The 13,543-nt window shown below is 43.9% G+C and overlaps 1 protein-coding gene across 43 annotated transcripts in view; it reads right to left on the bottom strand.

The window, feature by feature from the left end:
* Positions 1-13,543, bottom strand: part of FBRSL1 (fibrosin like 1) — a 502,421-nt gene that overhangs the window by 270,201 nt on the left and 218,677 nt on the right. For 36 of the 43 annotated variants that reach the window (XM_086856113.1, XM_086856114.1, XM_086856131.1 and 33 more), the window contains exons 3-4: positions 13,344-13,445; positions 2,642-2,677 (exon numbers count right to left, since the gene is read on the bottom strand). In XM_086856113.1, the coding sequence (XP_086712239.1) occupies positions 2,642-2,677; positions 13,344-13,445 (138 nt within the window). The remainder of the gene's footprint in view (positions 1-2,641; positions 2,678-13,343; positions 13,446-13,543) is intronic. The other 7 variants (XM_086856115.1, XM_086856118.1, XM_086856144.1 and 4 more) reach the window with 1 other exon arrangement.

Genomic DNA, 13,543 nt, shown 5'->3' with positions numbered 1-13,543 from the left:
AAGTTCTCTCTTTGCATTCCCTTAAAATGTGCATTTTCTACAAATGTTTCTGAAAGCAAACATCTCTGCAAGGACAGCTGACGCAAGTGAACGATGAAGAGTGCGGATTCAGAACGAGGTAATTAAAATTGAGCACGCACAAAATAGTTTGTGGTATTTAAACAGCTGCCAGTGGAACCCAGTACAAGAACTTCACTGAGTAAGGATACAGATCATCATTCCACAAGTCTTCCACAACACAAGGCATCATCACAGCTATCAGGGGGAACACCCAGCACAGCGGCGTCTCCACCGTGCCTCCTGCTACCACTGCTTTCACCATGTCTGGGAAACAACCCATCCCATGTAAACAGGGGCAGAGCCAAAAGAGTGACTTCATGATTCATAGACAGCTGCTTTCGTGAGAAAATGAAAACTGTTCTAGATGTTATGGACAACTCCTGGTGTGGGGCCAGTTGTCTGGATCTGGTGGTTTGAACATCTCTGTGCCACCTGCGAGAATCAGCTTCCCACGGGAGTTTGGGCCACTGAGGTCTGGCAGTGCTGGAAATGGCAGTCTCTGACTTGTGCTAAATCCATTTAGAGCAGCATCGGAGTCTTGGGGGAAAACAGCCTCAAGAGCTGGCACATGATGGGGCAGAAGGCAGTATAACAGGGAAAATGGCAATCCAGAAAGAAAAGCAACGCCAGTTCACACTGCTCATGATCTCAAAATACTGTTCTGGCATGCAGAAAGCTCTTATCTCCCTTGAGAAGTTATGGGTTGGTGAAATAAGAGAACCTTGTCCCCACACATGCACAGAGAAGGAGCTAGTAATTTTCTCAAAATCATTTCTCTGAGAAACAGAAGTAAATTTCTGAATAGCCAGCAATGGAAGAAAACAGTCCTATGATTTATTGGCCTTGAGACTCTGAGAAGAATTCTTTGGCCTTTTTCCATTACGATTTTGCAACCTATGTTATAGCCACAGGGAAATTGTTTAGTTCCCAAACCAGGCCCTCAGTCATAAAATCTGTGAAGATGATTCATTATTATTTATGTGGTGCCATGGGCACGCATGGCATTTTACAGAAAAATAGAAGATAAAGCATCCGCCTCTAGAAGCTTAGGTGAATCTGATTCTCCAAATATATGGAAAGCAGCACTTAATGGGTCCTAGAGCAAACATTCATCATCCCTCAATGAATTAAGCAATGATACTCACCTGGGATATTGGCAAGATTCAGACAGGAAGATACTTAGTAGACATGTGACTACTGTCTAAAAATTTGTGACATTATTTCATTAAACCTGTGAGACTTTTCAAGTCACACATTATTTTGTAATGGATTTATTATTAATTTGTGATAATATGCATGATAGCATGGGACAGTATTGCTATGAAATGAGACCAGAAATTCTGCACTGCCTGGCAATTTTTATTCTGTGCACTGGGTAGAAGCTCAGCAAGTTCCAACACCCTAATCTTACAACACAAATCATTGAAAGTAAATAATTCTGGTGATTATCATAAAAAATAAATATGTCCCAGGCTTCCACATCAGCTTCCTGAAGCACACAAAACCCACCCTTGTTCTGGTCCTATACAGAATCAGCAGCTTTAGCTCTTGGTATGAAACAGTTTGGGACCATTCACCTAGAAGGCAAAACTTTATCATGGCAGAGGTTGTGAAAACAGAAATTACTGTCAATCAGTGAAGGCAGGAATTGTTTGCTGAACTGAGACATTCACGTTCAGATTTGCATATACCTTCATCTAGAACCTTTGCACTCCACATGACTCACTGGCTGAACAACCAGGGTATCATATCTCCCCACCATACATTTGTTTTGAGAGTCAGATATAATGTGATTCCGGGAATTTTCATGTTGACTTTGCTAAGCCTCTCACACCCTCTCCTATTTCTGTATTACTGTACTCAGTGATGTCTGTGCCTGCCTTTTTGGACAGCTGAGCAGAAAATGTACCCAAACCAAACAAATTAATCCACTTCTACATGAAGAAACGTCATTATTGCACATAGAAATAAGGTACATATGAACAGAAATGGACAATTAAACATGTCTGGTACATTGCATACACAGGCAGATGTGCCCTGACCCTGTAACACCACCCTCAAACACTGTGGCACTCCTGTGAGGGAAACATCAGCAACAGCCTCCCCTGAAAACAGGCGAGATTGTAAATAAGAGAATATTGGCTTTCTTGCTGTTCACAATGGTGAGGGTTGCAATTCTTTGTAAAATGGGAGTAACTGTGTATTTGATATTCTTGTATTTAACACCCAAATGAAAACCTGTATGGGGAAGGGAGAAGAGGAGGGAAGCATCTCCTACTGGTGTTGAAAACTCCCCCTACTCAGGTCTTGTAACTCTCCAGAGGTGACTATCTAGCTGAAACACACCACAAACTGACTAAAAAACCCCTCCTTATAAGTTTAATATTAAATTAAGAAGCCTCCAGGCTCTTAACACACTCTCACATGTCAGGGCTGTCCCCTGCCAGGTGCACAACAGCCCTGAGCTCTCACCCTGTTTCTGTTCTGCATTTCTTCCATGGCAGTGGCTGTGCAATAGGTAGTGTAAACCTCTGCAATCAACATCAACAGAAGTGAAAGAATTAGCTGTAAAATGACTTACGGAGTAGCCTCTTCCTGAAAGCGATTGAGCAGAACTCTGTGGGAGGAAACAATATGCCACAGTAAGTAATGCAAGAGATTCTGTGTAATGTAAGATAAGAATCATTTTGCGATTCCCTCCCCCAGCCCAGTATTCCTTAGGGGAAAACTCCACAACCTCAAATGATCTCCTGATATTCTGTGTGCTGCCACAGGAGTAACAGCCAGAGAGCACTTCCAGGTGAGGGCTCTGGGGCTATTTCAGACAGGGTTTCATAAGCCAGAGCAGGGCTTCGACAGCTCCTCCCGACCAAGGTAAAAGCTCTCAGCGTGGGACACGTCTTCACAGCAGCAGGACACACACTTTGAACCATCCCTCTTCAGGACGTGACGGCACCTTCCTGGGAACAGCACGCACATGTAAGGATGCTCTCCAGAATCATTTTGCCTCATCGACTCCCAGCTCTCAATCATGTAACCAAATATCCCACTTTCCATTCCCCTCTACGAATCTGTGAGCCTCCAGCCTTCATTGCCGCAGCATTACCATATGACAACTCTATCTGAAATAACAATAGCAGCAAAGCACTAATTTATCATCTCTCAGAGCTTTAATAAGCATTCTGTCCCTTTTGAATAAGTTAAATTACATTGTTTACTCCTGCTCTTCATCTCAGCTCCTCCTGCTCCTTTCTCTACCACATCCTTACCTCTTTCACATGCTGCCAAATCATTTGGTTCTTTTCCTTCTCATTACACCAGCTCCAGTCACTTGGATCCCTTTCCCCTCTCTACAACCAAAGACTGTTGAGCTGCTGTGTTTTTGCTGGCAGAGGCTTTCCTGAAGCAGCTAAATGAATTCCACCTCTAGCTCCAGCTGCTGCTATATGCCTTCTTTTCGGAAATTAAAAAGGAGCCAGGAACACACGACACCACATAACCCAGCAAGTACTCTGCAGGCCAATTTCCAAGTGTGATTTATAATCATGATGCCCTCGCTACATGATTTTATTAAACAAGATCCAGGGAGTCTTAGCAGTCCTGTTTCTAAGACTGATGTTCTAGTGGGTACCAAAAATACCACATTGTTGCAGGCTGATCTTGAGGATTGTTTTGTCTTTTTGCAGCAGTGCCAGAAGTTACCACATTACTAAATCAGCACAGCACAATACCCCAAAGAGATTGATACAAACTGATTGCAAATACTTGTAATTTTTCACCAGCAAGATGACAGTCCCTTTGTACTAGCAGTTTGAAAACCTTCTGATCAGAGGATACCTGGATATACAAAAAAAGCTTTCCCAGACTCTTGCTCTCAGTGGAAAATGCAATTCTCTGCCCACACAAGCTCTGTACCACTGGCTTGCACCTGCCTCTGACACTGGGCAGGCAATTCTCCAGAGTGCCCATGGAGGAAAGCTCCCAAAGAAGAGACAAGAGCCAAGTCCTACAATTATGTGGGTGTGGGAGAAGGGCTCCCTGTTAATCCTCTCATCAGCTGGCACAAGAATGAGAGTGCCAGACAGAAGGAAAGATGTGACAAGCTCTTACACACAGGTCTGCAGCCAAGGTGTGACTGGGTGTCAGTCCCACCCCTGGCATGCTACACCTGCACCTCTGTCCTGGAAAAGGACAGCTTCCACAGGGGAGCCTGAGGCAGCAACAACACTGACAACAGTATTTGAATTCCCACCTTCTGTATATTGCACACAGATTTGGCCACTGCCTTCATACATCACAAAAAACCCAGGGATTTATTTATAAACCTCCCTAATATAAACTGCCCAGAAATAAAGCTACAGACCAGTAGCTTTATTATGAAATAAATATGAAATGAAGGGCAGTGACACCTCCATTTCTGAGAAACTATGACAAACTTATCCCTCTCTCTAAGTACTCTATACCCCAAAGTAGTCATGGAATTCAGCCTTGTATAGAAAAAGGTTAATAACAATATCCTGCTATCTACATAACTATGTCAAACAGCTGAACACAATTATGTGTTCCGACACTTTGGAGAGCTTGATCAGGCAGTCCACCTAAAGTAAACACAGAAATGACGAGGAGACAAATTACCTGCTTGGAAAGGCAGGAGGAGGAAAGGAAAAAGGGTGGAAGTTCTCACTCCAGCCCTCCATCAACTGAGATTTAACCAAGAATGACAAGGTCTAACAAATTGGAAATAATAACCAAAAACAGAAACAAGAGGTTTCATTATAAGCTTTTCTCTGGGGAAACAGCCTCAGAGCATCTCTTCCCTCTCACACTTATTTTCAATCTTTGAGCATTGTGCACATGCAAAATGTTTTCCTGGGATGGAGCAGACTCTTGGACGACAAACTTGAGCACACTAACAACAGACCTGATTTCTTAAGACAACTTTCAGGCACCCCAAGCTGTCCAAGAACCCCAGGAATCTGCAGACCATTGATTTAAAACCACTGAGTAGAAAACAATAAAACCAGTTATTGGATAAAGTGTTGCATCAGAAATAATTAAAACTGAATGGCAATTGACTCTGGTATTTTTCACATCCAAGAGCCTCTTCTCTCTTAAAAGTTTTAACATCAAATTTCCTGAAAATCAGCGGTGAAAAAGAGTGGGGTTTCCCCCCCCCTCAGAATTTTTACTGCATATATAAAATTAGTAACTGGTGAATACTTTGGAGTCAACTTGTAAAATCCCTTCCAACAATTACGTTTATGCACAACCATGCACGTTTGCATGCATTTTTCTGCACATCTAACAAACCACTATTGCTTACTTGGTTAGCTGGGAACACTGTGGCTCTTTAGGCAGATCCATACCAATTGTCACATGTAGCAATTCAGAAAAAAACCCAGCTAATATCAGCTAGGAGTGCCAGAGCAGAACAGTTTGCATGCAACTGTGATGGATGTTCCTAAAGAAAAAATTCTTTGGTGGTTAATACAAACACGGCTCAGCCTGTATGTCTCTATATCAAGATCAAATAATGAGAGAAGTAATCAATTGTGGCTGCAAATATAAGAAATCTTAGTGGAAGTTTAACTTGGCATCTACCCAAAGCTGAAGAAAACTCCTTTCACAGTGAATGAGTGCTTGTCTGGCAGGAGTAATTACTGGGGCAAGCCTTCAGCTGGAACAACTTACTGAGGCTCTTACCTACAAGGACAGGAGCACTTACATGGAGGGCTGTCAGAAAACTCTCCAAAGAGTCTATTTGCTGTTTTGGTCAATTTTCTCCTTGTCAGAAGGGCCTCAAGCAGCAGGGTACGATGCTGCCCGTGGTACCCAGCCAGCCACACTCCTCTTGGTGCTGCTGCCACCAGCACAGCACCTGCCTGGGAGCTCTGGCTCACCTGAGACTGAAACCCAAACCAGCTCTGACTCCTTCAACACAGGCACCCAAGAGGGCTCAGCTCTGGCCCTCAAACACTGCCTGGAGAAACCATGGCAGGCAGGAAAGGAGCTGACAAATACACAATTCAAAGCCAGGACTGTGAGCCCACCCAGCCAGCCACAGAATCCACCCAGCAGCCCCAGGCAGAGCTCAGGGAGGGCAGCAGCCCTCTCCCCTCTCTGCCTGGCCTGAGCACCAGCCTCTGCCTCTTCCAGGGCTGTTTGGAATACCCAGCGTTCCTAGGGGGAGACTGTTATTAGTTAGGGGCAAATGAATATGGTCTGGGCATTTAATGATGCAGAAGTGGAGCTGAACTGCTAGGTGGCATTTGTGCATAAAGATAAATGGCTTATAATATTTTGCAGATGATGTGCTCTTTTACAACTAAAGATTTTTGGTTCCTTTTAAGCCCAAGGTTAAAAACAAAACCAGACAGCACAGACAAGACATTTCAGTTATGTCACAGAGTGAATTATTTCTACCCTGGGATAGCTCTTGTGTTAATTACACTAGGTATAAAAAAAATACACCTTTCTGGCAGCAAAGGCAAAACCTTACTGCTGAAAGACTCCACTACCCCCCCACTGATGTCCTTGAGAGCTTGAGTTACACTGCTATCTGCAACTGTATTTAAAAGATTTCTTTCTTTCTTTGTGATAAAAATGGCAACTGCAATTTAGAAAAGAAAATCATGAGAAAATCTCACCAATAACCTGCAGCAGGTTTTTCAAGATTGTCTATTAAATTGACAGGAAAAGTTATTTCCCTTGTATAAATAAAAGCATGGCCTTCCACTGCTCTCATGATGCAAAAGAAATTAAGACACCCTCTGTTCAGTTTCTTAAAGCTATTGGGTTACTTACTGAACTTGAAAGACAGCAGGAAGGGCTTTAAAATCCAACAATAATCAAGGTAATAGGGCACCTCAAGCCCCACTCTGAATGGGTCAGGTAGGTTTCAGCTTGGATTTTTTGTGTCCTTGATATAAAACCTAACTATAAGGGGATTAGTTAAAAGCAGGTGATGGCAGCACAACCACAAAACTAGCTTGTTTGTAGTGCTCCTTTCCACACTCTTTGGCTCAAGGCATATTAACATATTCCTGAAATGTCAAGAGTTCATTCCTGCTTTTCTGACATGTGCCACTTTCACTGGCTGAAACCAAGAGTGTATCAAGTACCTCCAAGGCAGCTGTTGAAATGGCTGTTTTCAGCCAATAGCTGTTCCCATGTGGCAAAGGACAGTCCCCAAAAGCAGCCTCCAACCACTACTGTTAATGCCATCCTCGTGTTAGTGTGGAAACTGAGGCAGGGAAAGACTCAAATGTGCCCAGTGGCACCAGCAGAAGAGGGAACTGAGGCAGAATTCCCAGCTCCTACTTAATGACAAATCTTGCCTTGCCAAATCACACGCCCAACCTTACCATCAGCCCCAGTGCTGCAAGCCTGATTGGCTTGGTTAGCTCTCAGCAGAGGTAATCAATAGTATGTACAGAGAGATCTGGCTTTGAATTCTGTTTTATAGCATTTGTTCAGGATGACACTCACCTCAGCTGTACCCACCTTCCACTCCTTCCCAATTCCAGTCAGAGAGGGCAGAGGCACCAGGAACTGCATCTGTTTACCCTCCCCTTGGTCATTTACAGAGCACTCAACAACAGAGTATGGGCTCAGCTTTGAATACTGCAGAAATACTGTTTCCCTTATAAAACTCAAGTATCTTGCAATGAGAAGGGTAAGTGGAGAGGAGGGCAAAAAGAGCCAAGGGCAGGAGATATCCCAGACCTTAACACAGAGACTCTTAACGCAATTAATTTCCATAGCCACGCTCCTGTCTGCTGATACAATGAGTTCAATTGACATGGCAAAGGTCACCCAGTGCATCTGATGTTCGCTGAGATTAGAAACCCGGACCTGACAAGATAACCCCAACACATAATGAATGATTTGGATGTCGTGCAACACTTGAATGTGTTCCTTCTTGAATTCACTTACTTTATTCTGTTGGATAAACAGAGTGTGTTATGCTTGGAAACACTGCAAAACCAGGCTGGTAAAATATCAAATTCTGCAAGGTCTGAACATCTGTAACTGACTTGATAAGCTACAGAACAGCTTCCACCCAAGACACTTTTATTCCTACAGCTGACGGCTGCAGACAGCAGAAGGAAAGACGGCCACTGACCAGGAATGAACTGAGTGCAGTTAGGCAGGAACAACAGGAAAAGACCTCACAGAAATGCAGAGAACCTACATGAGTGCTGCTCCCATTCAAACCATCACCTCTGCCAGCTTCACAAAACTTCTCCAGACTTTCTTTCTTCCTAACTATCCCTCACTGAAACCTCATGCCAGTCATTAGAACTTAATTTTTGCTGAAGATGTTTCATGCAAGCATTTGGTGTTTTGTGGGACACAGGTAAAAGCAGACAGCATGCTGAAGGTATAGGAATTTTTACCTCCAGAAGAATGGAATTTGCAATGTCTCAAGATCCTCTGATGAATATTCAAACCAGTTTCCCAAGAGTCATGGTTTGTGGCAGGGGTCTTAAAACTTATCTTGCTGCTACTCTTTTTCTTACTCTGCTTTTCAAACTGCAGATCAGATTCCAGTGTGTCACACGTGGGGAACAATGGACAGCACATGCCACAAAATTTGCAGCCCACATGTTGCTAACCCCAGGCCTCCCAAAAACTCCCTCAATGCACTCTTTAACACCCCTGACCATGGCACTGAGGTTCCACTGCCACCCTGCTGGAGACAAGACCAGGCGTCCTACACACACCAAAGTTTACAGTGTGGATGAATAGGGAGATGTGGTGTGACTGTGGTCCAATTCTAACTTCAGAGGGTCATCTGATTGTGCTTCTGGCAAGGTACTTCAGCCTGAGGCACACATGAGGGATCTCCAGCTTTGTACCCTGCTGCTGCTCTAATCCCTGTGCCCCAGGAGGGGAAGTGTGGTAAGGGAAGTAGGAGGGAAGGGGGAGACAGTTCCTGTGATGGCACACAAAGAAAAGCAGATCACAGTGAACTGCCTGAATTAGAAATCACAGAAGTTATTTTGTATTCATCTATCAGAGAGAGAATTTTATATCTAGCCTATACAATATGCTAAACACTTATCAAAGAACATTTAGAGAGAGGAAAATCTTTGCATTTCCTAAAAGACTGCTTTTCATTCATTATGTTTAAAGAAAAACAAACAAATGTACAAGGATAGGATGATGAAAAATTAGAAAAGATAGCCTGGGGGATGAGAGGAAAAGGCTCTCAACAACTTAGTAGCAGCACTTGCTGGTTTTATGCACAGCTGAAGCCAATCCCTTGAAAAGGAGAGTTTTGACTCTTAAGTGGCCAGCACCTCTTGCAACATATTTCCTAATCAGCAAGTATTTATGGTCGATATTTTATATTTCCAATTTCCCCCTAAGGGCTCCTGAGAAGGCAGCACACCTGCCAACCTTTTCAGCTGGGCCAATAATTGCCAATTTGCTCTTTGCCTTAGTATATCACTCAATTTAGCCCTGGCTGTGCCCTGCATACATCCTCATTCATCTCTGTGCCCCCATGACAATTAGAGTGTTAGCTTCAGCTAACTAGGGCAACTATTCTACTAGGGTTGGAAGACAATTATTAGTCTATTTTCCCATCTTGTGGCAACAAAATTGAGAATCCATGACAATTACATTCAGCAATTCTGCACTCTGCCGCCTGCTCCCCCCTCCTTGCCCCCACCTTCCGAATATTTCAAATTATCACAGCTCTACTACCACATTCAAATTTTCCATGTTCACAGGGAGTGAGGCTTCTATTTAAATGATAATGAGGGACGATCCATTCAATTTAGTGAGGGAGAAAATCCATTAAAAAGCAGGCAGTTCTTAAGCTGATGGGTCAAGAAAAAGATAAAAACCCTTTTTTCAAGCCATTATACAAGGCTCTGTGTGGATTTTTGGAATGTTCAGGACATCAGAAAAGATTAGGACAATTATGGAACATGGGGAAAACCAAAACAAAATGTCCAAGCTTTCCACTTTTACTTGGGTCAACACAACAAAATAGCAATATGGCTTATCTGGCTCTTAATTCTCTGGTAACTTCCAATTACCTCACACTGAAAGGCAGCAGAGGAAAATCCCATTTTGGAAAAAGGCTGCTGTGACTCTGTTTTGGTTGTAGAAGACCTGAGAGTACCTGTAATAAGGATGTCAGCTCTGTAGTAGCTTTTAAGGAACTTTTACATCAACACTAGGAACATAAACAAGTTGCAGATTCCCATCTCCTCTCTGCACCACAAAAACCGGGCTAAAACTTCACTGGTTTTCTGCTCTGAAGTTTCATCATCCCAAAGAAGAGCCCAGCCTCAACAAATCAAACCTCTGCAGCCAGAGATGATTTCACTAGATCATAATAAGCATTTTTTTCCCCCAATGACCCATAATAAATGCCACTCGGTGTAATGTCTGGAAAGACTTACTATACAAGCCAGACAATTACTGTCTCACTGTGAAATTGTATCATTCTCTCGCCACAGAGTTTTCACTTGTGGCAAGGAAGGAGAAAAACGCTCTGGGTTTCGTAGTGGACGAACCAATGGCTGTTTGTGTGTGTGTGTGTGCACAACATAATCAATCATTTGCCTCAGTTTTCTTTAGAGTGCAATTATTCCACGACAGAGCAGGCCACCTCTTGACTTCACGGTCCATTAGAGACTAATGACATGCATTAATGTAAATAAAGAACAACTTGCTGGCATCCCATTGAACAAGTCACCTCAAGAAACAAATGGCACGGAGGGGCTAAGCTGTTCAGAACAGCACTTGTGAAATGGGGACCAATGAAGCTGGAGGGAGGATCCAGTGCTCCTGAGATGGCACAGCTACAGCCAACACTTTGATAGGCACATTTCCCACCACACCTGCTGTGTGCTGCCCTACAGCAGCCAGACCTGTCACCTCCTGCCTCATTTACTCCATTGTTCACACCCCACTTAGTGGGAAAGGCAGCACAAAAAGCACTCCTGAAGGCCAAATGCACCGAGGAACAGCAGGAGAGTGAGAAACAGCCCAGGTGCCTCCTGCTGCAGAGCATCCATCTACAGGGGCACTGGAGCCTCGCTTTGTAACCACCAGCCTCGAGGAAATACAATCCCTGCCTTCCCTGGACATCCTGACTGCCCTGTGGTCCTGATCCTGAGGACACAAAAGGAGCTGTGACACTTGTGTGGCACAGCAGGTATTTAAACAGGGACACACAGCTCCAGAGCCAACAGGGACCAGGCACAGCTGGACAGGAAATCCTGCAGGAATCACTCAGAAGCATGTGGTTGTCTCCTCTCCCTTTCCCTGCTCCCTCTCTACAGTAAGAGAACCAGTCTGCCTCCTCATCCCTTCGCACAGAAATGGGGAAAACCACCTGACTGCACCCATGGGACTTGCTAAGACTTTCAGACAGTCGCTAAATAGGCTACAGAACATGTACCAGTGCGAGAGGCAGCGTTATATGTAATTAAAGCTAAATTGCACTCATCAAATACTGAACGAAGAGCATTCTGCTATTCACGAACCTTACTTTTCAAACTGTTTAATTACTAATTTGAGAAATTCTCATTTGCGATGGGTCGCCAGGTCACGAGAGCAGCTTCAGCAAAGCTCTGAAGTGTGCCCCGGCCTCCAGGCACTGCCCAAACGTCTCCGCTGAATAAAAAAGAACAGAGTGCTCATTTCCCACTGAATTTCACTGCCTGCTGAACAGGCTTTGAAGATTTTGCAGGAATTAGGCACTCAGAGTCAATTCCTACAGGCTCAGCCTGCAACTTTGGGGGCAAAGGGAAAGGAGGAGAAATACTGGAAGTGCATTGGCTTAACAAGAAAAGTCTCCAAGACCACTTAACGCTTTGACCCGAGCTAATGGCCAAGCTGGAATATGTTATTCCTTTCCTGCAGCTCCCAGGCTCTCACACACCCGTCAGGAGGGGAGGGGAGGCAGGGAATCGCACGGATGCACGTGTGTATGGAATTACCATCGTTATTGACTAACAACACAGCCAAAGATGTCCCACAGCAAGGGGATCTGTCCCGGGGCCCCCCCGGCCGCCCGGCCCCACGGCGGCGCGTGGGCTCGCAATCCTGGAAGCAGATCACAGGACACGTTATTTTTCTCTTCCTCCCACTGCGTCGGCTGTTTACAGCGCCCCATTCACACTCCAAACATGTAGAGAGAATTTTCCCCCGTCACATTTCCCTGTCAGAGCTGTCAAGTTGAATCCCGCTTTAATCTGCCAAAAGCACTTTTCTGCTGACATTTTTAATAAATACTTTCAGCTTTTAAACACATTTGTGGGAGCCATTTTTTTCCCCTTTTTCTCCCTTTTCCTCCTGTAGAACGGGCTCTGAAAGCCTTAATAGCAAATACATTACACTTATCAAAGGCTTCCCCCCCCCTTCCTTTTGCATCCTGAAGCGGAGGTAGTGTTTTCAATTTTAAAGCTAAATTAACTGTCCAATTGAATTTAGCTGGTGTGAGCCGTTTTCTGTGACAGGTTTTAGTTATGAAGCATATTTTACATTAATAGAACTCAACATGAAAACCACTCGCTCTGGGATTTCTGTGGCTTGCCATTGAAATGGCAAATTTAATATTTCAGACATGCTCGTGCCAGCGTTTGATTATTGTTCTTCATTTAAATCTCTCCTAACGGGAAAGGTCCTAATTAGTAAAAAATCATGTTTTAATGAAGGCGAAATGCTAATTGCTAACACAAAAAGCCTTCGTATAAAATTATCCCAGCACTGCCATTGATTTCTTGGTGACTCAAAAGCCCATTTGTGTGTTTACACACTAAGGCACCGTTTGCTTTTGTTTTATCATAACATTTCACTCAATGTACCATCGAATTTCCTGAGAGAAAGACAGCTTTCCTCCAAAACCCTCTCGTATCTTGGCGGCAGGAAGCATAAAATTAGATGAACTAACTTTGCACCCAAACTATGTGATTACGTGCAGCAGTTAAACCCAAAGATGCTGTAAAAAGCTTTTTAACACAACTTCTTTAAAAAAAAAACAAAACAAAACATCAAGCCATTTTTCCCCAAGGAATAACAATTCCATTTTGTTTTCCCATCTCTGATCTTTCGCTTATCATATTATTTGCACCATGATTATAGTGTTTGCAAGGCAGCTCAACCACTTACGCCGTAACACTCAATCATGACATAAAAAAAAGTTATTACACAGTGACCTCTGGATGCCAACATTTGTTCAGCAAGATTTATGAAAAGCCATGTCAGCAGCGGGAATTGCTGCAATGAAGCGATGCTTTCTCCTGAATGGTACTTACATCACTGAGACGGTCCCTTGAGCTGCTCCGCTGAGAGCTTGTGGCCTCCCTGATGCTGTCTTCCTCGCTATTTCTGCCACTTCTGCTTGTAGGGACCTTCATCTAGAGGGAGAAGAAGGAGGGGGAAAAAGGAGATTTTCAAGCACTGCTCTGACACCTGTTCCCGAGGTTAGTCAATGTTTCACTCCTGCGCCCACGGC

Source organism: Cyanistes caeruleus, chromosome 18, assembly GCF_971803275.1.
Source record: "Cyanistes caeruleus chromosome 18, bCyaCae1.hap1.1, whole genome shotgun sequence".
Taxonomy (NCBI): domain Eukaryota; kingdom Metazoa; phylum Chordata; class Aves; order Passeriformes; family Paridae; genus Cyanistes; species Cyanistes caeruleus.
Note: the sequence above shows the minus strand (reverse complement) of the source record. Positions and strands in the feature narration are given on the sequence as shown.